The sequence below is a fragment of the Zingiber officinale genome, chromosome 7B (assembly GCF_018446385.1).
Source record: "Zingiber officinale cultivar Zhangliang chromosome 7B, Zo_v1.1, whole genome shotgun sequence".
Classification (NCBI taxonomy): Eukaryota; Viridiplantae; Streptophyta; class Magnoliopsida; order Zingiberales; family Zingiberaceae; genus Zingiber; species Zingiber officinale.
Window position 1 is genome coordinate 118,036,205 of NC_055999.1, and position 25,053 is coordinate 118,061,257.

General features: G+C 41.3%; 2 protein-coding genes and 1 long non-coding RNA gene across 3 annotated transcripts; 2 read left to right on the forward strand and 1 right to left on the reverse strand.

Moving 5' to 3' along the window:
• Positions 1-7,612: 7,612 nt before the first annotated feature.
• On the reverse strand, positions 7,613-10,711 carry LOC122007168 (heat shock 70 kDa protein, mitochondrial-like). Its single transcript, XM_042562976.1, has 5 exons — positions 10,498-10,711; positions 9,987-10,063; positions 9,798-9,876; positions 9,116-9,682; positions 7,613-9,038 (listed from the first exon to the last, which is right to left on the reverse strand). The coding sequence occupies exons 1-5, from the start codon at positions 10,576-10,578 to the stop codon at positions 7,788-7,790; spliced, it is 2,055 nt and encodes a 684-aa protein (XP_042418910.1). The 5' UTR covers positions 10,579-10,711; the 3' UTR covers positions 7,613-7,787.
• Positions 10,712-12,625: 1,914 nt separating this feature from the next.
• Positions 12,626-15,566, forward strand: LOC122007169 (aspartyl protease family protein At5g10770-like). Its single transcript, XM_042562977.1, has 2 exons — positions 12,626-12,942; positions 14,214-15,566. Exons 1-2 carry the CDS (start codon positions 12,828-12,830, stop codon positions 15,467-15,469), a joined length of 1,371 nt encoding a protein of 456 aa, XP_042418911.1. The 5' UTR covers positions 12,626-12,827; the 3' UTR covers positions 15,470-15,566.
• Positions 15,567-16,716: 1,150 nt separating this feature from the next.
• Positions 16,717-20,364, forward strand: LOC122007171. The gene is made up of 5 exons (XR_006118857.1): positions 16,717-18,419; positions 18,681-18,972; positions 19,072-19,515; positions 19,607-19,988; positions 20,078-20,364. It is a non-coding gene; the product is annotated as an uncharacterized LOC122007171 (long non-coding RNA).
• Positions 20,365-25,053: the final 4,689 nt, after the last annotated feature.

Here is a 25,053-nt window from a genome sequence, read left to right on the forward strand (position 1 = left end):
ATTTGATATTGATGTGTGTGTGGAATATTAATAGTTATCATATTTGACATATTATATGTGTTAGGACCGAAAGTAGCTAGAGGGGGGGTGAATAGCTCGTCGCGTTCGCTCGTTGCTCAGCGTTGCTTGTTTCTTCAAAGATGTGCAGCGGAAATACAGAGAAACAATCACACAACGCTAACACGGTTGGTTTACTTGGTATCCACCTCACAAGAGGTGACTAATCCAAGGATCCACACCAACACACACACCCTCCACTAATAAAACTCTCCTTTATGGTAACTACCAAGGGCGGAGAAGCCCTACAAGACTCAATACAAGAAGAGAGGGAAAGGATACAAGAAATACAAGCTTACAAGCTTACAATGAGTATAAACCCTAACCCTAGCTTCCCTTCTTGGCTTTGATCCGCCTCTTGACTTGGAGAACTTCCAAGATCCTTCAAGAACTGGCGATCTGAGCTTTGTGAGTCTTGTGGAGGCGAGAAATCTGGAGTGAATCGAAGAAGAGATCATCACAGCAAGCGGCACGAAGCCACGGTCGGAACCCGATCGATTCAAATGTTCCCAATCGATCGGGAGGCTTTGGATCGATCCACGGATCGATCCAGGCGCCTCTGTGCTCAAAAGCGCTGGATCGATCCACGGATCGATCCGGCGCTTATCGCGCAGCAGCGTCCCAATCGATCCGATCGATTGGGACATCTGAATCGATCTAGGGCGATCCTCGGATCGATCCAGATCGATCGATCATCTGGATCGATCCTGATCGATCCAGAGCTTGGTTTTGCCCAAACCAAGTTCCAAGCTCTCAAACCAACATCCGGTCATCCTTGACTGTTGGTACATCATGCCTAGCATCGGTCACTCCCCTGCCAGGACTTCCACCAAGTGTCGGTCAATTCCTTTGACCTACTTGGACTTTTACTGTCATGTCAAGTATCGGTCACTCCCTTGACCTACTTGGACTTTTCTATTCGGATGTCCGGTCAATCCTTTGACCTATCTGTATTTCCGTGCCAAGTATCCGATCGATCCTTTGACCTACTTGGACTTCCCAACACCGGATGTCCGATCATCTTTGATCCATCTGGATTTTCCTTGCCTTCACTCACCGGGACTTTCACTAGCTTCACTCACTAGGGTTTTCCATCCCTAGCTTCACTCACTAGGTCTCTCACGGCTTCACTCACGGGGTTTTCCATCGCCTAACATTCCGGTTAGGACTTCGATCAAGTATTCGGTCAACCTTGACCTGCTTGACTCTTCTTCAATTAACATCTTATTGTCAAACATCTAAACTCAAACCAAGACTCGGCTTGGTCAACCAGTCAACCTTGACCACGAGGGATGTGCACCAACAATCTCCCCCTTTTTGATGTTTGACAATACCACAATAACACTTACAATACCACATGTAAGTTAGGCTAATCCCATAGCCTCATTCTTCATGCCACTAGGTAATGAAAGCATAAGTTAAGCTCTTCATTCTCCCCCTAAGAGGGCAAACTCCCTCTTAGATAATGAAAGCCTAACTTACTCCCTTTCACTAGTCTTTTCATTCTCCCCCTATTGGCACACATCAAACTCCCCTGTAGGGCACACTCAACCCATCTTTAGGCACACATCAACCCATGCCTCAATTTCGGGTATACTTCAACAAATCCATTGTTGAAAGACTCTCCCCCTGAAGAGTTGCTCATCGTTGTTCACAACATCACTCGTTGTGATCAACACGATAAAGAAGATCCCATACCCTTCATTTATCCTTAACTTCTCCCTCATTGTAGACAAATACTCAACCCTGAGCATTTTCTAACCACGTGAGTTCCCACTTGAACTAATGAGGATATCCACTCCCCATTTCAAGTTCAAAAGCTCATACATGAGCATTTTCCTTAAAAGAAGGTTAACCACCTTCCAAGGTTCATGAAAAAATAATTTTTCATGTCTTTAAAGAGTCCCTCCCCCTAAAGACATGGTGGTAATTTCTGTCATTGCACCAACAATGACTTGGAATCCCTAAACCTTTAGGAGACCCAAATTTAGAAGTTTTGAGGTTCAAATATTCAAAATTTGAAACAAACCTCAACCTAAACTTCAACTTAGCCTTCCTTAACCAATCCATCATTGTTTTCCACACGAAAACACCCGTTTTATGTATACAAATGTATTTTTAGGGGTTTGGAATGGTTACCTAGACTAAAATAGGTTTAGAGTGCTGAAATCAGACCTTCCCAGCCAAAATCAGCATCCTGGATCGATTGGAGTTGGGTTCCAATCGATTCAACCTATTTGAATCGATCCACTGATCGATCGGAGTGTGATCGATGCTGATCGATCCAGCGAACTTCAGAAACCCCTAGAAAATTCTACGGAAGATCCAGAACTCCAATCGATCCACGGATCGATCGGAGCCTCTGATAGTTGCTAAATTTCAAATTCAGCCAACTTCAGAAACCCCTAGAAAATTCTACAAAAATCCAAATATCATGAAATTTTGTGTAGACATTATTTAGGGCATACTTAATCATGAAAAAAATAGTTTTCTATGAAAATACATCATATTTTCAAAGATTGACACAAACTTGAAAACTTGCAAAAACTTTAGTGTTTTCTTCAAGTTTGTGTCTAACTATTCAATGGTGATTACTATCAAAAGACAGCCTTCACCAAGGTTTTCCAAAAACATTTAAAAACATTTTCAAAACCAATATCCCATCATGTTCCTTGGGCATAATGCACATAACTTGTACATTAGCTTTCCCAATGATGGGAAAACACATAACTATGTGTTTTGATGAAACTAAAACTCAAAAGAATGCACTAAATCAACATCTTGAGTTTTGTTCATCTTCCTAACATCTCACTTGTATCTAATGTACACTAAAACACGTACAAGTCATCTTATAGTCCTTGTGAGATGTGAGATTTTGGTTTTGCCCTAATCTAGAGATCATGCATATCTATCTAGGCATTCTAGAGATGTTAGACATCCACCTAGGATGTCACTTGTCAATAATTGTTGTTAAATGCCATTTGTCCTTAATTACAAGGAAATAAACTAATGCATGATAATGTTATGGCATACATCAAAATAAAATAACTTTCAAAAGAAAGATTCCTATAACTACATGATGTATGAATGTCATGACATGGTATTTTTGGATTTTGCATAATAAAACATGAATGCAAAAATAGACATGATGTCATGGCATATGATGGGCAAACAATCATGGCAAGATTTAGCATAAATAAAGTATTCCTAGATTAACTATCTAAGTATCCTTAAAATCTTAGCTAAACTTACAACTTAAACCTAGATTGCCCTAAAGTGCTTCAAGAAAATGCCAAAGCCTAAATTGGCATTTCTAATTCCCTTGATTAATGTATGCCAATTGAAAGTAAGCATATCCTCAAATGTTGGCATATTTCATTTTCTCACAAGAGTAGCACTTTTAAATTAAGGCCCGGATTGCCTTAAATTTCCTAAGAACATACCAAAATCCCAACTTGGTAGTTCTTATGAATTTCCCAATATGTGCCATTTAAGACTAAAATCAATTCTTCCACCATTAGGCACATTTTACTCTTTCAAGGAGTAAATAATAATTCCATTTCATTTTCAAAGGTTAACAAAACCTTGAAAATGCTCCTTGAGTGTCAATTTCCTCAAAGTTGGGTTAACTACCCTTCTAATTGGAGTTGACACTCTCTAACCCATTTATGGGGTAGAGAAAATGCTCCTAGGAACCCAACACCTATTGGTGCTCCTTGGATGCTCTAGGTACTCACTAGGGATAACTTCCCTAGATACCTTCCTAGTGACCTTGTTGGGCTTCTTAGAAGCCTTGGTCACATTTTCTAGGTCAACTCTAGGGATAGCCTCCCTTGTGACCTTGTTTGTGACTTTCTTAGACTTCTTAGAAGCCTTAGTCACATTTGTTGCAAAAACACTCTTAGGGATGACCTCCTTAGTATTTTTGACTTGCCCACTAGACCTAGGGTTTGTTCCATAACTATATGGAACCCTATGATAACTAGGCACATCCTTCTTAGCCTTTGGTTTGTATCCCAAACCTCTATTGCTATTGGATGGCTTTGATTTTCCTAACCCTAAGTTATGCTCATTTTGCCCTAATAGGATATTTTTCATCCTTTTTAGGGTCTTTTCCATTTTATCAAATCTTGACCTTAAGACTTGATTTTCTATCATTAAGTCCTTAGGTCTTGATCCATGAGCATTTTTGTTTCTAGGCTTGTATCTAAAATCCTTAGAATTATTGCCTAGATTTTTACCTACATCCCTAACCTTAGGTGTAGTAGTCTTGGCATGTAGGGCCACATGCTTTTCCTTAAAGCCCTCATGCTTCCTATTCTTATGGTAAATTGCATTAAAATGATAAAACTTAGAACTATCATGCTTTTTACCATAATGTAAAGGGGTAGGCTCAATAAAAGATACCTTCTTCTTTACCTTGGAGGCTCCCCCTTGACTAGTGCCTCCTTGAGCCTTGACCACCTTTTTCCCCTTGGGGCATTGACTTCGGTAATGCCCCTTTTGATTGCAAGAGAAGCATATAATATGCTACTTGCTCTTCTTTGTGTTAGGGGTGATCTCCTTGGGCTTCACCTTGCCTCTTTGTGCCACTTGGCCCTTCTTCTTGGCCAATTTAGGGCACTTGCTCTTGTAGTGCCCATGTTCCCTACACTCAAAGCATATAATATGATTTTTATTATTAATTGAAATATTTATACCTTTGCTTGTAGGGGTGACATCTTTTCCTTTGGATCCGGAGGTAGAAGCTTCCTCTTGATCGGACCTTGATTCTCCTCCATTTGATTTTTCTTGACTTGTGGAGGTAGAATCTTCTTCCTCCTCTTCGTCTCTTGACCCGGATGTAGAAGCTTCTCCTTCTTCTTGATCCGGCGTCACCAAGGATTGCTCCCCCTCAATCCTAGAGGTGGAGGCTTCATCATCTTGAACATGAAACAAGGAGTATGCTCCCTCCTTGTTCCCTTCGTTGCATTCCCTTGAGGATGAAGCTTCTTGGATTTCCTCTTCTTCGGAGGTTGAGCATCTCTCAACCTCGGAGTCCTCCTCTTGGTCTTGCTCCAAAGAGTCACCCTCTCTGGATTCTTCATGATCTTGTACAATGGAGGGGATCTCTTCATGAAGCTTGGCCAATTTGCTCCATAGCTCCTTTGCATCTTCAAACTCTCCAATTTTGCAAAGGATGGTGCTTGGCAATAAATTGACCAAAAGCTTGGTCACTTTGTCATTGGCCTCGCACCTTTGGACTTGCTCCGGACTCCATTTGCTTTTCCTTAGAACTTTGCCCTTTGAATTTCTTGGAGCCTTGAAGCCTTCCATTAAAGCAAACCATTGCTCTATCTCCATCATAAGAAAATTTTCGATTCTTGATTTCCAAGAATCAAAACTAGTAGAAGTGTATGGTGGAGCCACCCTTGTGTCAAATCCAAGCCCATCTTGGAATTGCATCTTGAAGTTGAGCTTGATAAAGTCTTGAACTTGAAGAATTTGCTCCAACTTCTTCACCCTCTAGCTTTTCTTGATATGCTTGACCCTTCTGGCGATGATTCCGGTGAAAAGCGGTCTCGCTCTGATACCACTTGTTAGGACCGAAAGTAGCTAGAGGGGGGGGGGGTGAATAGCTCGTCGCGTTCGCTCGTTGCTCAGCGTTGCTTGTTTCTTCAAAGATGTGCAGCGGAAATACAGAGAAACAATCACACAATGCTAACACGGTTGGTTTACTTGGTATCCACCTCACAAGAGGTGACTAATCCAAGGATCCACACCAACACACACACCCTCCACTAATAAAACTCTCCTTTATGGTAACTACCAAGGGCGGAGAAGCCCTACAAGACTCAATACAAGAAGAGAGGGAAAGGATACAAGAAATACAAGCTTACAAGCTTACAATGAGTATAAACCCTAACCCTAGCTTCCCTTCTTGGCTTTGATCCGCCTCTTGACTTGGAGAACTTCCAAGATCCTTCAAGAACTGGCGATCCGAGCTTTGTAGTCTTTGTGGAGGAGGCGAGAAATGAGGTGAATCGAAGAAGAGATGCATGACCGCCATGCGCTGCGGCTTAAATCGGCGCGGTGGAACCCGATCGATTCAAATGTTCCCAATCGATCGGGAGGCTTTGGATCGATCCACGGATCGATCCAGGCGCCTCGTGCTCAAAAACGCTGGATCGATCCACGGATCGATCCGGCGCTTATCGCGCGAAGCAGCCCAATCGATTCAGCGATCGATTGGGACATCTGAATCGATCTAGGGCTTGATTCATTGGGAAGCTCGATCGATCGCTCGGACAGTCTGGATCGATCCTGATCGATCCACGCTTGGTTTTGCCCAAAACCAAGTTCCAAGACTCCCAAACCAACATCCGGTCATCCTTGACCTGTTGGTACATCATGCCTAGCATCTGGTCACTCCCTTGACCTGCCAGGACTTCCCACCAAGTGTCCGGTCAATTCCTTTGACCTACTTGGACTTTTCTGTCATGTCAAGTATCTGGTCACTCCCTTGACCTACTTGGACTTTTCTATTCAGATGTCTGGTCAATCCCTTTGACCTATCTGTATTTCCTCGTGCCAAGTATCCAGTCAATCCTTTGACCTACTTGGACTTCCCAACACCAGATGTCCGATCATCCTTGATCCATCTGGATTTTCCCTTGCCTGGCTTCACTCACCAGGACTTTCACCTAGCTTCACTCACTAGGGTTTTCCATCTGCCTAGCTTCACTCACTAGGTCTCTCACCTGGCTTCACTCACCAGGGTTTTCCATCTGCCTAACATCCCAGTTAGGACTTCCCAGTCAAGTATTCGGTCAACCTTGACCTACTTGACTCTTCTTCAATTAACATCTTATTGTCAAACATCTAAACTCAAACCAAGACTCAGCTTGGTCAACCAGGTCAACCTTGACCTGAGGGATGTTGCACCAACAATATGAGTGTGTCAATAGTTTAGTAGTCATCAACCTCATGTTCAAGAGGCGCGCGCCTCGGTGTGCCTCGCGCCTATCAGCAGCACTAGCTCCCAAAAAGATGTCCAAAGATATCCTACTGTGTCTAATTCTGCCCTCGCGTTGTCTGCTGTCACGCCGAACGGGATAACGCTCGACTGAAAGTCCCCTGTCCAAGTGTCATTCGTTGCTGGGCCGAGTGGGATGATCGTTCAGCCGGAAGCCCACTATCCACGTGCTTTATTGCTTGGCCTAATGGGATAGCCGCTCGACGGACAATTTACTGTCCGTGTGCTCGACTAATGTCGAGTCTGTTGTTAGATCAAGCGAAGGAACCACTCAGCTCGATTTCTGCGCGTCCCTTAAACGTCAATTTGATTATTCCGTGTTAACCCACGATCGAAATATACCTCACCCGACCAACCAAGACCGTCCATCCATTGATCATCTTAATTTTGATCTCCTTTGATCTTTACCATGGCAACAAGATGGAATCCCTCATCCTCATCGCAATAGGTATATTAGAAGATCACAAGAGGATTCTCGCACAAGAAGCATCGACGTAAAGTGCAATATTAAATAAATGTTGAACAATTATTAAGAAATGATTTAAGGAATTCCAAAACTACCATCGCAGAGCATAAGTTTTTCAAACACCCAGGAGTATAGTTATTACACCACTAACCAAAGATGGAAATGGTTTTCAGTGAACGACTCACTGCCTAAGGAGTGATCAAATGGAACCTCCAGTCTCAAAAATTATGTCGGATACAAATTAGAAGCCTACATCTTCGCTTCCTTGTACTCCGCCTCAGGAGTCTGGTCTCCAGCCGAACCAGAAGATCCACCAGAAGACCCTCCTCCCCCGCCGCCTTGTTGCATGTGTTGCCCGATCTTGGAGACTGCTTTGTTTGCGGCATCAAGTTTCTCCTTGATCATGTCCACGTTGTCGTCACCCATAGCAGACTTCAAATCGGCAACTGAGTCTTCAATCTCCTTTGCGACTTCAGCGGGAATCTTGCTTCTGAACTCGCTGAGACTCTTCTCGATACTGTAGATTGTAGTATCTGCTGTGTTTCTGATATCGATCAAGGCCTTCCTTTCCTGGTCCTTTTGTGCATGGATTTCTGCTTCTCTTACCATCTTCTCTATCTCCGATTCAGAAAGCCCACCTGAAGACCTTATCGTTATTTCTTGCTCTTTGTTGGTTGCCTTGTCCTTAGCCGATACCTTCACAATGCCATTTGCATCGATGTCAAAGGTGACTTCAATTTGAGGCATGCCTCTAGGGGCAGGAGGAATTCCAGTTAACTCAAACTCTCCAAGAAGCTTGTTGTCTGCCGCCATCTCCCTCTCGCCCTGCAATACACGGATCCCGACTTGGGTTTGATTATCAGCTGCAGTTGAAAAGGATTGACTTTTCTTTGTAGGAATGGTTGTGTTTCTGTTGATGAGCCTGGTAAATATCCCTCCGAGGGTCTCGATACCAAGGGAGAGAGGGGTGACGTCGAGCAGAAGGAGCTCTTTAACATCACCTCTCAAAATCCCTCCTTGTATGGCGGCTCCCATTGCCACAGCCTCATCAGGGTTCACACCCTTGCTAGGTGCCTTCCCGAATATCTGGTTGACAATTTCCTGAACCTTTGGAACCCTTGTCATTCCACCGACCAAAAGCACCTCATCAACTTCTTTAACAGAGATGCCTGCATCTCTCACACAATTGATGCAAGGGCTACGAGTTCTCTCAATAAGCTGGCCGACAAGAGATTCAAACTTCGATCTGGTCAATGTAATGTTGAAGTGCTTTGCTCCTGAAGCATCAGCAGTAATAAAAGGAAGGTTTATCTCCGTTTGCATGGTCGATGAGAGTTCTACTTTTGCCTTTTCAGCTGCTTCTCTCAACCTTTGTAACGCTAATTTGTCTTTGGATAAATCGATGTTATCTGTTCTTTTGAATTCGTCAACTAGATAGTTCAGCAGTGCACTATCAAAGTCTTCACCGCCAAGGAATGTGTCCCCATTGGTAGCCTTAACCTGAAGATGGAAAATCACATAAAAAAGATTGCAACAAAGAACATACTATAAACCAGAGAAACATGTCGAGAACAAACCTCAAACACCCCGTTAGAAATTTCCAAGATGGATACATCAAAAGTTCCACCACCCAGGTCAAAGACAGCAATCAAACCTTCCTTGTCATTCATTCCGTATGAAAGTGCAGCCGCAGTCGGTTCATTGATAATTCTCAGAACTTCAAGGCCTGCAATTCTCCCTGCATCCTTTGTGGCTTGGCGTTGTGCATCATTGAAATAAGCAGGGACTGTGATGACTGCCTTTGAGACAGATTTACCAAGATAAGCCTCTGCTGTTTCCTTCATCTTGGTGAGGACAAATGCACCAATCTGGCTCGGCGAATATTGCTGACCATTCATCTCCACCCAAGCATCTCCACTAGGTGCCTTGACAATTTTATAGGGAACCATCTTTAGTTCCTTTTGAGTCTGGGGGTCGTCAAACCTTCTCCCAATCAGTCTTTTAGTGCCAAATAAGGTGTTTGTTGGATTCGTCACAGCTTGTCGCTTCGCGGGAGTACCCACCAAAAGCTCACCCTTCGGATTGAAGGAAACAACAGATGGAGTAGTCCTTGCACCTTCTGCATTCTCAATCACCTTTGGTGTCTGATTCAACCAACCAAGATAGAAACATTAGAAAAGCTAGTGCCACACAAAGACTCAGGCTTAACCGCTTAAACAAATCAAAAAGGCTTTGTAAAGAATAGGAAGCATAATGCACCTTCCCCTCCATGACCGACACACATGAATTGGTAGTGCCCAAATCAATCCCAATAACATCAGCACTCGCAGGCTTTGAGCTGCTTACAATCAAACATTTCAGAACTTCCATCAGAAAAATATTACATCAATGCTCTTGCAGCATTCAGATACTAAATAGATAAAGTGAGAGCTGAGATCAAAGTACTACCTGAACGCTCTTGCAGCAGTGGTCCATCTTTGAGACAAAGAAGACATGCCATAGGATGCTTTTAGAAAACTGGAAGCCTAGATATACAGAAACCAAAAAATAATATAAAGATGCGTTGAGCTAAATCCGTACTAACATAAATAGGTTGAAAACCAAATTCATATAATAAAGATTTCATGCTGAAGCAAGATAAAATTAAGCAAACACCATAAAACTGGACCAGTTTAATCTGTCAATACAAAACCTTCATCATCTACGTCCAGACCATCAACCATACCTCTACATAATCAAAAAAGAAGGGAGAATTCTAAGATTTTTAGATCTACGACAAAATCGGGCACTTGCCGCATGAAAATCCAGTCTTATACACCATAATCAATATGACTATACCAGATAAACAAACGCAGTGGTACTTTTTTTGTTCAAAGAAAAACGCCAGTTCGGACCAAGAAATTCTAGATCAAACGAAAAAGATGTACAGTTTGCCCAATCGGAAGGTAAAGTTGGAAACCTGCGGCAGTGCGGAGGAGACGGCCGAAGTGAAGGCCTTCGATCTAGACATCCTCGAGAGAAGCACGGAGCCGTTGGCCATGGAAGGAGAGATGAGGCACGCGGGATCGAGTGCGGCGGCGAGGCGAGCGGTTACGATAAAGCGGGTGAAGCGATAAAACCCTAGATATAGTGGGGGGATGCGGGTCAAACTAAAACCCTAATAAGTCGCGAGGCGGAAGCTTGGAGAAGGGGCAAAGACGAGAAGGTTCTAGAATTGTACACTTAAGTCGGATGCCCTAGAAATCGACCGTTGGATTTTTATTTGGGTAAAAATAAATTAAACTCAATGTTAAAAAAAATATTAATTTTTGGTCGAAATTGCAGAGGAATTTTAATTAACCATATAATAATTTAGAATATGGGCTCTATTTCACCTTAGGCCCAAAATGGACGTTGACGGGCCTTTTAAACTGGGCTAGTGGGCCATTCAACTGAGCCATAATCCAATCTGTCAAATCCGAATGCTTTTTCGCTTTTCACCCCTCCATGTTTGATGAATTTGAATAAAGGGTTGCAATGATGAATATACGAGATAATATCATCTTAGATATAAGTTTCACCCTATGACTAAACCATAGGAGTTCATTGACAACTTACAAAGTCATGATTCGCGTTGCCATCTTGATTACATTATCAAACAAGTTTACCGTTCGATTTCGTTGTAGACCCTTTTTTTTTTTATGAATTTAAGAGTCTAAGGTTCACTTGACTAATCTTAAGTTAGACTGACTCTGATTTATCTATTAAATAAATTTGAAATATAATTTATGTACACTCAGAAGTCAATCTCTAAAATATTATGCAATTTGAGTTTCAAATCCTAATCCTTTGAGCGTTTCACCATTGTACATTTGTACTCTATCCATAGAAGTATGTTGACCCTTCTCTTTTGTGTAGAGTCTTTCGTCGGATATAGTAAAACTCAAAATTTCTTAACTAACAAATCTTCGCGAAACAAACAAACACTTAAACTTTAAAAACAAGTGTTGAGAGTAGAATTCAATGTGAATTGAGTAGTACTTATAATGGTACCAAGATGCTGGTCACAACTGTAATGTACAACTAACCCTAACTCTTACTTAAGCATCAACTTTAATTACTTGATGTGATGTGTATCTAACCAATGGCTGGCAACATAATTATCTAATTAAATAACTTAACCATCTCTGGAATATAAAAATCCCTGTCTCCATCTGCCAACTCTGATGATGAACTTGCTCAACTCACAAACCCTAAAACACTGAAATTAAGAACAGTAAGAACAGTCTGAAACCCTAACACACAGTGTTCTTTTCAAGCATGAGCTGTTATGCTGATACATAAATTCAGCACAAAAGAGTACAAAAACAAGATAAAGTTCGAGTGATGATGATGGATCTTAGACACACCACATGGTGGTTGACACTTCACTTTCTATGCTTCAATCACATTGAAAATATTTTTGTCTCGTGGCTAACACCGTAAGGTTTCTAAACCATGAATATTACTTCGGAAAGATTCAAAGAATTGTTCAACCTTGTTCATTTAATTGACTTTACTCATCACGCCTAATACCAAGTTTGCTTATGAACGTTTGATTCATTTACAACCTCTATTGATGAAATTGAAAACGATGAAAATTATAAATCGAACCTAAATCGTTAGTCATTGTTGTCTTCACCAGAACAATTTAGAGATCAAAATGAGACACCTTTACGGGCAAGTTGATATTCGGTAAGAATTAGGACGATGATAGCCATATCTTCTTCCGGACAGAAAGAGCGAAGTTTCGTTACATTAACCCTACGGGGACCATGGAAGCGGGTTAACAGATTTCTACCACAAAATATATATTCATCAATTAGATCACTTAGCTTTATTGGGTTTATCTGCAATTACAATCATAATAGAGAAATAAATACCATCATACATATACACACCTCTATCTCTATGGAACAAGCAGGAATGAATGAACTGAAAAGAAGTGTATCTGTTTAATTAGTTGTTGATTACCTTCATTCTCTTGTGGTAGCCATTAAGTAAAATACTGAGTATTTATGTATTTATGGATGCATTAACTTGATTGGTTGAGGCCCAAGTGGTTGAATTCATTGTTCACTTTCCTGTGAGGGAGGGAGAGTCTTGTGGGCTGTGTATCAAAAGTCCTCATCTCTTTTTGGTTTTTGTTTTTTGTTTTTTTATTAACTTCTCTGTTTCACCTTTTTGGAATTTAATTTCTCAGTGGGATTTGTATATAAAGGCCACAAAGTGAGAGGAGAGAGTAGCTGAAAGGTGAAGAAGCTGAGAGTTATGAAGAAGTTGTTTCTGCTCCTTCTTCCTTGTTGCTTCTTCCTTGGCCTCACTGCAGCTGCTGCTGCTGCTGACTTTGGGGTTCGCTCAGGCTCATGCTCTTCCAAGTTCTTGGGTAAGTAGTTCCTCTTCTTTTTCTTCTCTTTAGAAAGAGTTTTTTCTTTAAGTTTCTGTTTACTCTAAGTGGGAATTGAAGAAGAAGAAGAAGAAGAAGAAGAAGAGAAAGCTAAGTGGAAAATTTTTCTAGAAGAAATGGAAAGGAAAAGAAAAGCTAAGAAAGAGGAAGTAAATGAAAGGAAAAAGGGAAATTTGAATGGCCGACCACTTAATTTACGTTAAGTGATTTAATAATAATAATAATAATAATTTTATAATGAATAAAAATAATCTAGTCGGTGCCTCCATTTAGAGTGTGCTAAGACAATGAAAATAAATTGTTTTTTATTTTTTAAAAAATATATAAAATAGTTGTTTGAACTGTGTTCCAACAAAACAAAAATTAAAATATATCATTTTAATAAATTATCAAAATTTAATACCACTCAACCCAAATAATATATATATATATATATATATATATATATATATATATATATATATATATATAAAGGTTTCATCACTTTTTTTAACTTATAATGGAGGACTAATATAAAAATAATATTAATATGATTTTAAAATTCTAATACATCTAGCTAGAGATTTTGAATCTTCTATATTATTGTCCTTGTTCTTTCGCTCCAAGGGATCAAATGGTCCTCCATCAAGTCATTAAGTCATTGCCAACTAGCAATGTTACTATGCTTTTTTTATGCCATCTTAATTGACAAGAGTCCACTAACTCAACAACCACAAGTCCAAGTTTGAGATGGTCCAATACTTTATCACCAAACTTGTGATCACTTTCACATTAGGACAAAATATGCACATTTAGAACAATTCTATATTTTTTTTGTTGGGACAACTTTGTTGACCTTAAAACTAGTTATCTTTATCACCTATTTTTTTAGCCTAGAGATCCTAGACCCTAAGGATTCAATTTTAGGGATCTGATTTTAAATCCAATTTGATTCTGATCTCAAATCAATCTAGTATAGAATCATGATGACAAAAGATGAATATATTCATCCTCAATATCTCTATCAATTTGTCCCAAAATTAATACAATAGTATATATTATGGTGTTAAGTATGCTATGGGTCCATGTGCATCGAACGAGTGTTGAACTAGATAGAGTGAAGACATTGGAATTTTTTTTTTAAAGGATCAATATTTTATAAAACAACACATAAGAAAAATACAATTTAATAATTTCCTTCTCATTAGTTTTTTAATTTTCTGATTATTTTTTCAGTTCGTAATTAATTAGCCATCCACGTGTACGTACAGATAAGGCGCGGCATCTGAACCGTTCCGGCGTCCACGTCACCCTCCACCACCCGCGGAGCCCCTGCTCGCCGGCGGCTCCGTCCCCGGACCTCGACTTGCCCGCCATCCTCAACCACGACGCCGCTCGCGTCCTCTCCCTCGACGCCCGCCTAGACAAATCCGCCCGGTCCTCCCTCGCCCGCCCCTCCGCCGTCGCCGCTCCGCTCTCCCCCGGCTCCGCCGTCGGCGTCGGGAACTACGTCGCCCGCATCGGCCTCGGCACCCCGTCTCGCTCCTTCTCTGTCCTCGTCGACACCGGCTCCTCCCTCTCCTGGATCCAGTGCTCCCCCTGCCGCGTCTCCTGCCACCCTCAGGTGGGCCGCCCCTTCGACCCCGCCGCCTCCTCCACCTACCACCCCCTCCCTTGCTCCGCCGCCGCGTGCGACAGCCTCCAGGAGGCCACCCTGAATCCCTCCGCCTGCTCCCACTCTGGCGTCTGCATCTACGAGGCCAGCTACGGCGACAGCTCCTTCTCCGTCGGCTACCTCAGCGAGGACACCCTCACCTTCTCCTCTGCTTCCCTCCCCGGCTTCGTCTACGGTTGCGGCCAGGACAACGAGGGCCTCTTCGGCCGCTCCGACGGTCTAATCGGCCTGGCCCGCAACCGCCTCTCCCTCCTCTCCCAATTTGCGCCGAGCGTCGGCAACTCCTTCGCCTACTGCCTCCCCACCGACTCCTCCGCCGGCTACCTCTCCCTCGGCAGCTACGACTCCGACCGGTTCGCGTTCACTCCGTTACAGTCAAGCACCCTCGACGACACGCTCTACTTCGTGCGCCTCGCCGGGGTGTCCGTCGCCGGCCAAGCCCTCTCTGTTTCCGAGGCGTCGTACTCCGCCGCGCCGACGATCATCGACTCGGGGACGGTCATCACGCGGCTCCCGCGGGAGGTGTACTCTTCGCTAAGCGCCGCGGTGACGGCGGCGCTGAAGGGGCGAGGGGCGGTGCCGGCGCCGGCGTTCTCGATCCTCGACACGTGCTTCCGCGGGAGTCTCCGGCGACTGGCGGTGCCGGCGGTGGAGATGGTGTTCCAGGACGGCGCCGCCCTGAGGCTCGCGGCGGCCAACGTGATGATCGACGTGGACGACGCGACGACGTGCCTGGCCTTTGCGCCGGCGGGGAGGGTGGCCATCATCGGCAACAAGCAGCAGGAGACGTACAGTGTAGTGTACGACGTGGGGAGATCGAGGGTCGGGTTCGCCGCCGGCGGCTGTGGTTGAGCTCATACGGCAGCGGAGGAAGATATCGTGCGCCGTCAATTATTATTTAATTGTAAAAAAACTAATTAACGAAATAAAGTGGAATATCCAATATCAATGGCAGAATATATCAATTAAAAAGCGAGCAAAATATCAGTAGATAAATCGGGGAAATATAAATTATAATAAGAAAAATTAGAAAATATATTGAAAAACAATAAAAACAAAATTTAGGAAAATAAATAAATTGGATTTCTTCCCGCGATCGGCAAAAAACCTCTGCCTTCCCGATCTGCAATTGCTCGAAGTCTCGAATCGAAGGCGGAAAGGGGTCTGCCTTCCCCGGAGGAAAAGATCGAGGTTAGCTTTTTGTTCGCCCCTTCCATTTTGTGCTGTTCGCACCTTTGTGTGAAAGAAAAATCTGTTCTTTGGACTCGCAATCTGCAAATTAGCTCCATACCTCAGAAAATGAATGCGTTTGATTCGTATTCGAAGATTCGGCAGTGGTCGAGTACTCAAGTGACATGGGGAAAACGCAGTTAGGGGTTCGATTCGTTAGGCGCGCCACCATTTTTCTCCTGTAAACATCATGGCTCGGTGTTGCTGTAGTCTCCTTGAGAATATGATATATCATCTGCATCCTGAGAAAAGGTGCTTTCCATTGTTTCTAAATTTGCTGTTTTACAGAAAGGTGCCTATGCGGTTGCATTTCTTAGGAAGGTAAAATAGAGTGTGTTCGCGCAAATTTTTGCGAAACTTAAGAAGAATTCTTCTGATAGTATATAATATAGCAGTACCAGGGCTCGAATGGTTTGCTGCTTTGTGGAAAATCTTGATATGATAACAAGAGAAAGGGGTCGGTGTGCAGCTTATTTTCTAGGATCCATTCAGTCTCTTTGGATGTTATAATCCTCCATTATAGTGAATTTTTTGGTCTTCCTCATTGCCCATATGTTCTATCCATATTCAGATTTTTCACATAAATATTTATGGCTTTGCATTTGATGCTTCTTTCCGATGTGCGTTGTTGCATGCCATTGTAGATTAAAAGGGGGAAACCAACCTTCCGTGACTGCTCTATACTTATAGTTACAGAATGATCCTTGATTTGAAAGGTTGAAGGCACCTTTGTTGTTCTTGGACAGTTTTGAAAGCAGTTTTTTTTTTTTTGTGCAGGATCATTCAAAGGTAAAAAGTACTGCTGCTGCTCTGAAGGAGTCATATGTTGAAATTGAATCATCAGATTCTGATGGTGAAGGTAGTAATTCCCTTTTCTCATTTTAATTCAGGCCTTTGTTACCAACTATATAGAACCATCCTTGTTAGGATAGTCATCCATGTTTAAGTTAGTCAGTGAATGACTTCCTTGTCGTCTTCTCTTCCAACTCTTCATTCTAGGATTAGCTCTCCTGTTATTAATAGAGATTTTGATGAACAATAGCCTTGTTATCTAAATTTCCTTGCATATACTCACTCTTACTGCACTTGCTTCTTGCCAATGCTAGCATAGTGATGCCAAAGGGAAAAATAGATTTTGAAGGTCTATAAGTTCTTATAATTTATTTATCTTAGAGTCACTTGTAATATATATATATATATATATATACCTTGTCACTATATGTATGAAATTTGTGTTTCAAATTCCAGCAATCTTAATTGAGGACCTTGTATTGTTTGTTGGGAACATCATTTTTTTCTCATTTGAGTTTCTTTCAGAAATTCCAAAAGGTGCTAGATTATTATTAGACTGTGAAGCTACATAAGTGTTACAAGATATGCAGGAACACATGACTGTTCTCTCAGAAGATTCAAAAATAAAAATGCTTGAGTACTGGCTTTGAACCTTTTTCTTTTTGCTGTGCTTTGTTTGCAGAGTATGTCATAATTGGAAATTGTTATTCTTTATGACATTTTTTCGTAGGTCATTTAACAAGGCCTTGCAATATTCCAAAATCAACTATCATTATAAAAACGCAAAGGCCGTGCGACAAATTCTGGAGTATCCTTCAGTTTCTAACATGTTATTTTGCTAACTTTGCATTATGTCAATATTTGAAGAACATCTTTCAATTGGACCATTAACTTAAATTTCTAGAACTTTGAAACTAAATGTGGTTACCAATGGCCAGATTTGTACAGTAGCTTAACTATTGTTGATTTATGCATTTTGATTCCCCTCAATTTAGAGCGGTGATCAAGTCAACAAAGGGGGAGTAAGCTGCTACTTTCAGGTGTAGAACCATACTTTTAGCTACTGTTGGTAGGAAACCTAATCTATGTAATCACTGTGTGGGATTGACCTAGTTTAAAAGCTAGGTTTCAGGGAGCATGATCGATTCGACAACTCTAGCCTTCAAAATAGCTGTTGAGAGCCAATAATATCTGAGTCATAGGAGCTATGTACACAATCTATTGTTTGCTTGTTCGCATTTCCTTTAAGAATCTCAGTTCATTTTGCTTGCCTTTCGAGGTTGTAACTTGTAGCTGGAAAATTCTAATCATAATGAATTTCCAAGTGCATGCTCTTCTAACTGATTCCTCACTTTCTACTCTGTTTGACTGCATCAAGTCTAACAACTTCCGCAAAAGTGAGTTTGGAGTGACTAATGAATCTTTCTAAATGGGTTGCTTTCACTAATCTCGCTCTCTCTATTTCTAAAGGTAATGTATAACTACAACTTCAGGAATCCCATTTTAGCCTTCTTCTTTTTATTGTGTGTATAGTTTTTTTCTTTGTTATGATATAAGTACTAATTTATACGGTACCAACTAAATCCTTTCGCAGATGAAATACCATCACAAGTTAATACATTTCACTAAATCTCCACCAATTGATCTCCAGTGATCGGAAAGCAATCGGTGGCAGTCGCACTAAAACATCCATTGGACATGATAGCATTGGCTGCTTGTGTTGGGTGAAAAGAGTCCCAAAAGAGATATTGATCTCTGTTGGAACATGGACGCTCCATAGGTAAGCAACTGAGCTGCCCTCCATATCTTCCATGACCACAACAAGCTTGGTTAGTGACCAAGAACCCTAGGAACAATGATTCCAAAAATCAAAAGTGAGATAAACATATAGATAAAGAAGGTAGGTTTTATGCACACTCCACCAATTTTCCATGTACTAAAAATCTTTACATTAGTTCATCATAAAACTCAATATAACTTTGAAGAGTGGAATTCAATGACCTTACCATACTTTGAAGAGTTTTGGACCATGTCAATGAAGGTATCATAGATGTTGTGGAACACAAAGAAGGAACCCGGCAGAGTGGAGTTCAGCTTGAGCATTGCTTGTTTGAGGTTTTGGTTGAATGGCCTCACTAGGTCATTAACCACTTCAACGCATCCAGTGGCATTGGGGTTCATGGCTAATTGATTAGGGATGCACCCGAGTGGACCGATCCCAACCAAGAGCATCTTCCTAGCTCCTATATTGTACATCCTCTGAGAAGGAATAATTTTAGTTATGAAGATGCAGGCTTACAGTTCCAAAACTGATACTACTTATGAAGATGCAAGTATGGATAGCCATAATTTTATCGTTGTGTTCCTCCATGTATGCAAGGCTATCCTTTATAGTTATCGACTACTGACATTACCATCAATTGTTGTGACAGGTTGTCGACGAGCAGCTTGGCAAAGTCTTCCCCAGAATAAATCCTACTAGTGGAGTAGAATTCGGGAAGAAGATAGTTGTTGATATAGTCATTGCTTCCGATGGTGACGATGAAGAGTGAGCTTGAAAGGTAGTCAGACAGTGCCTCAGGATCTAAAAGTAGGGTTGTCAACTGTATCTCAACTGTCTTACCAAACAGCTCAATCTGCTCATTGAGGGAAATCTTGCTTCCCTACATCACAACACAATACCTTACTAATTCCATTGTGTTTCTTTAAGAAACATAATTCAAAACAAGTAGCAAAAGAGAAGAGAGTCGAGTTACGTAATTGTTTCCAGTCTCATCAAGAATGCCTGCAGCAGCCGATCCATAGTTCACTCCTCCCATGATCATGGCAGCACCTGATGGCACACTGAGATACGGCGGAGGAAATGGCAAGCCCAGGTATTTTGCTTCACCAAATCCTAACTCATTTAAATTCCTGTCTCCCAAAAGTATATATACAATCAAAAGTTAAGACTAACTACCGGCATAGTCTGTGACAGTTAGGCCATTGCAGAACCGACCGGTCGGGCCAATGAAGTCGATACCATAAGGGTAGTAGTTTGCTCGGGTGACGGAAGCAATGTAGTTATTGTTGCCACTGTCAATGAGGGAGTCACCGAAGATGAACATAGCCGGAACTGTTGCACACCTAGTAGTAGTGCAAAAGAGGAGGCCCTGGAGCACCGCCATGAAGAGGTTGAGTCTCTTCTCCATTCTCGCGAGGGGCGAGTGAAGGAGGGACTACAACTACTACTGATTTAAACACTTTTGCTCATGAGATGGAATAGAAAGCACTATTCTTCTTTGCTTGCCATTGATTATGGCCATTTATGTGGAGGAAGTGCTCCCTCATTCATTTTTAGATCACAATGGTATGCACTTGATGGCTAGTCACCTCTCTAGGCATGGTAAATTAGATGAATCAAGAGTTTTATTTTTATTTATTTATTTTGGTTTTCAGGGAACCAACTAAATGGCACATGATGACACTGAGGGTGAAAAGTTACAAGAAGATGACCATTGGGGGAGTCTAGAAATAGTACTCTTGCAAGAGAGGTTGTAGGCGAGCAAATTTATTCGGCATGCAAGCAAGGATGTCTAAGAGAGCCCCTCTCACTCAACCGATGTGGTGTATTGGTTAAATACTCAGCAGAAGAAGAAAGAGAAACAGAGTTTAAATTCTAAATGAGATAAGTATTTTTAGGTCCGTTTTTAAGTATATGTAAGTTAAGTTTCAGATTTACTTGATAGATGAGATAGAAGAGAAGTCACTTTAAGTAAATTAAAAAATATATATTAAACTAGATAACATCGAATATAGGATGATCCGCTTAGTCTCACTGCAGCCACAAGTAGATAAGAACTAAATAAGTGGGTATTTAATCAGGTTTCATAGTGAATATTTAGATTCAACTTGTTATAGTTCTCAAGTTACTTAGGGAGGTTTTCATGGTAAGTAAGATAATTTTAAAATTAAATTAAAATATTTTCATTTGAATAGTCTATATTATAGCAAAGATGAATTTATACTAAAACTATCCATTTAGATTTGGCTTGAGAAGGAAAATAATAATAATAAGTCTCATATGTGTTTATATTAACAAATAATATTGATCCTGTTCGAGAGTCGAGGTAATAGATGTTGGGAACGTGATGTTTTCGTTGACCGTTGGTGGATTCCTTGTCAATGAAGCCTGCAACCACAACAACATCAGTGCCGAGCTAGAGAGGGGTTCTCCGGCGATGACCCTCCGACACTCAAGTCAAACATTGATGATGTAGAAGGAACGAGGAAGCAAAATGGCAGGGTAACTGTAGCTACAGTAGTAATTGCGCATACCTTCGTCGAAGCTTGAGGGTCTTTATATAGGACTCCTGGGGAGCACACTCCTCGAGGCGTGTACGCTCCTCAAAGTATATCCTGAAGAGACATGTCAGAAAAGTATCCCTGACACCATACCTTAACGACTCGAGCATATCTCTGACAAGACAGCGGAAGTTTCTGTCGTACAATCTTCTGCCTAACCATGCCGCCAAGCATGTCGTATGTCGGCGGCACAGGTTCCCAAAAGGATATCCTCTGATCCTCCTTTTGTCTGTTACAAGCCGAGCCGACGATAGCCCCTTGGCGCCGGTCGGGCGATCGGTGTAAACCCGCGATAGTCACGGGTGTTGTGTGACGCTGACGGGTGGAAAGAATAAAACATAGGCGCTCATACCTTGCCCTTTTATATTTTTGGTCGATCGGAAGCTACATGCTGCACGACCTGCGCCCTTGTTTCTTTATGCGGTCGGCCTTCAGCTCTTGGCCCCCTTGGTAGTTGGTGGCTGCTCGGCGGTCGTCGTTCGGTTGGTACCGCGGGCTCGAATGTCACCTCCTTCCTTCTGGCTATCTGGGCCTCCTCCACGTTTATATATTCATTAACCTTCTTAAGCATATGATCGTAGTCGCGAGGCGGCCTCCTAATGAGCGACCGGAAGAAGTCTTCCTCTACGAGCCCCTAAGTGAAGGCATTCATCATGGTCTCCGATGAGGCCGAGGGGATATTCATAGCTACCTGGTTGAAGCGTTGGATGTATGCTCGGAGGGTTTCTCTCGGCCCTTGCTTCAAAGAGAACATACTGGGGCTTGTCTTTTGATAGCGTCTGCTGCTTGCAAAATGATGGAGGAAGGTCGTTCGGAAATCCTTGAAGCTTTGTATTGATCCGTCCGGCAGCCTCCTGAACTGTCGCCGGGCCGAGCCGGACAGCGTTGTGAGAAAGACTTGGCACTTCACCCCATCTGTGTATTGGTGAAGTGTAATAGCGTTGTCGAACTTTCCCAAATGATCATCCGGATCGGTCGATCCGTTGTATTCTCCGATTGCCAATGGAGCGTAGTGTCTCGGCAATGAGTCTTAAAGTATTGCTTCGGAGAACTGGCGGTTGATCCGCTCGGGAGACGCGTCGGCTCGGGGTGCCTTGCCCTTCCTTGCGTCCCGAACGAGCGCTTCATCTGAAGAAGATCCTTTCTTCTAATTTGCTTGCACAATCTCTAAGGGTGTTTGGAATAGAGCCCAATGGAATGAGGCGCGGGTGGAGCTTCTCCATGTGTGCCGGTTGGTAGTCTATTTTGCCCCCAAGTAGAATACTGCTCCGGTCGGTCGTCGTGAGTCGCTCAACCTCCAGAGGTCGGCGTTGCCTGTTGCGCCAGCCGGTTGGCTAGTGTCTTTTGTTGCTGTTGTTCGACGATCTTTGCCGCTCGCGCTTGTATTAGCACGTCGAGCTCCTCTTGAGTGAGCGTCACGGTGTGAAGTCGTCCAGCTTCTTCCATTTTCTCAGCTCGGATGCAGGTGTGTTCCTACAGACGGCGCCAAATTTGATCCTGTCCGAGAGTTAAGGTAATGGATGCTGGGTACGTGGCGCTCCCGTTGACCGTTGGTGGACTCCTCGTCAATGAAGCCTGCAACCACAGCAACGTCAGTGTCGAGTCGGGGAGGGGTTCCAGAGGATATCCTTCTGGGAACCTGTGCCGCCGACAGACGACATGCTTGGCGGCATGGTCAGGCAGAAGATCGTACGACGGAAGCTTCCGCTGTCTTGTCAGAGATATGCTCGGGTCATTAAGGTATGATGTCAAGGACACTTTTCTACCACGTCTCTTCAGGGTATGCTTTGAGGAGCGTGCACGCCTCGAGAAGCGTGCACACGCTCTCCGGGAGTCATATATAAAGCCCCCCAAGCTTCGATGGAGGTATGCGTAATCACTACTGTAGCTATAGTAACTCTGCCATTTTGCTTCATCGTTTTTTCTACATCGCCGGTGTTTGACTTGAGCGTCGGAGGGTCATCGCCGGGGAATCCCTCCTCGGCTCGGCACTGACGTTGCTATGGTTGCAGGCTTCATTGACGAGGAGTCCACCAATGGTCAATAGGAGCGTCACGTCCTCAGCATCCATTGCCTCGACTCTCGAACAGGAACAAGTATATTTATATTTTTATTATAAAAATATATTATAAGAGTCTATCAAAATATAAAAGGTTAGATTTGATAGGCTTTCATGTATAAATAAAATAAAAATCCTTAATTTAAAGCACTAATTTTTCTTACAATTAATCGATGACATTTTATTAAAAAAAAATTAATTAGGTCGAGTAACGTCCTATTTGGGATGATCGATTTGATCTCATGAAATTTTTTTTATGTATTATTAAGATAAATCTAAATAGTGCACATGGAGGTTTATTCTGACAATCAATATTTTCAAGTCCAGTGCCTATTTAAAGAGAAAACTTTTTAATAATATGTGAATTTTGAATTCTAGATCTTTTTAAGATAGTGTAATTTTATATAAAAAGATTAATTAGTCAGGTTGGATAATGTCGAGTCTGGATGACTAATTCAGTTCTATAAAAGTTTCTGATCAATTATTAGAGTAAATCAGAAAGTACTTAATCCGTCTATAAATTTATCCCTTAAACATTCACGTAAACATCCAATTTTGTCAAAGAAAGTAGTGGGATTGTTTTTTTTTAACTTAAAATTATTATTATTTTAATATTTAACATAAAATAAAAGTATTTTTTTTAAAAAATTCAATTAGATTCATTGATTATCTTATCTAATTTAATCGTATAAAAATTTTTCATCGAAATAAATCGAAAAATACGCACGATAGAGTCCAGTATCTTTTTATTGCAAAGTGACCATTTAAATATGGTACCGTAACACCGTAGTCCCATGGAAAAGTCCGGTACGACTGGATGGTAAATTCATGGATTATTAATATAGAGAAAAGAGTAGGAGCAAGAGTCACGTGGATTATGCGTGAGTCACACGTGAGATCACGCAATCCACGAGGAGTGAGCCCCGTCGACAGCGTGACCGCCCACCTTACATGTCGCAATATTCTCTGTGCACGTTTCTTTTTCCACTAAAATCAATACCTTTCCAATTGGTGGTGGCCGCGTGTTCCTTTGGCCTCTAATACGTGACCTGCCAGCGTAGTCATTTCGGATCTCACGCCCGCCACCCAAAACCAAATTCAAAGGTCGCCGCTAAATCCGCTCCAGAGAAGGCTGTATGAAAAATACTGGGCATTTAAGGGGATTCTGTGCATATTTGAACCTTCTAGGACATTACCGGCATCTAGTTCGTGCCTTTTTGCACATCAATACCAAGACTTATGGATAATTATGGATCACATTTATATTAAATTACTTGGTTGGCCGTTCGAAGTATAAATATCATATCAAATTTATTAAAAAATAAAAAAACTAATTTTTTATTGCAATAAATATATCAGTGAAATATAAAATTATTTGAAAAAAATCAAGAGATCATTTTTTATTTTTGTTAAAAAATATTAAAAATATGTCATCCCATTTTTATATTAAAATCTTTATTTTAATTAAAATTATTCAATATTAAAATAATTTTAGTTAAATTAGAGTAATTTTGAGTAAATTAAAATAATTTTAACATATAATAAAACGGTTTTTAAAAAATATTTAGAATAATTTTGTTTCATGATAATTTTTTAAAATTCTTTCATAAAATAATAATTTGGAGAATTTAAAAGCATTGAATAAAAAGGCAATTTAATATGATTTAATAATTGTCAATTAGCGCTGTAGAAATTTTTCTCTATTTATCGCTTTAATTTTTATCATCTTCAAAATTAATTGAGATACATGAATTAAAAAAAAAAATGTCAATGAGTGAGTCATGCGAAATAGTCACATAATATTTTCGATTTTTTTATTAATTAAAATAATATAATCAATTAAAATAATATAATCAATTAATAATATATGTATAAAATTATTGGTGAAAATTAATATGAGACAGTGTTTTGTTAAACAGGGGGGACATTTATAAAAAGGTACAGTTTGGTAGTGAAATTTAAATATTTTCCATTTTTGTATGAATTTGAAAAATAGCAAATATTAAGGTTT

Coding starts and splice junctions, on each gene's coding strand:
- LOC122007168 (XM_042562976.1), bottom strand. CDS start 10,578: ATGGCCAACGGCTCCGTGCTTCTCTCGAGGATGTCTAGATCGAAGGCC. Junction 10,064..10,497: donor TCTCCTCCGCACTGCCGCAG/GTTTCCAACTTT, acceptor CTGTATATCTAG/GCTTCCAGTTTTCTAAAAGC. Junction 9,039..9,115: donor TTTCTAACGGGGTGTTTGAG/GTTTGTTCTCGA, acceptor TTCCATCTTCAG/GTTAAGGCTACCAATGGGGA.
- LOC122007169 (XM_042562977.1), top strand. CDS start 12,828: ATGAAGAAGTTGTTTCTGCTCCTTCTTCCTTGTTGCTTCTTCCTTGGC. Junction 12,943..14,213: donor ATGCTCTTCCAAGTTCTTGG/GTAAGTAGTTCC, acceptor GTGTACGTACAG/ATAAGGCGCGGCATCTGAAC.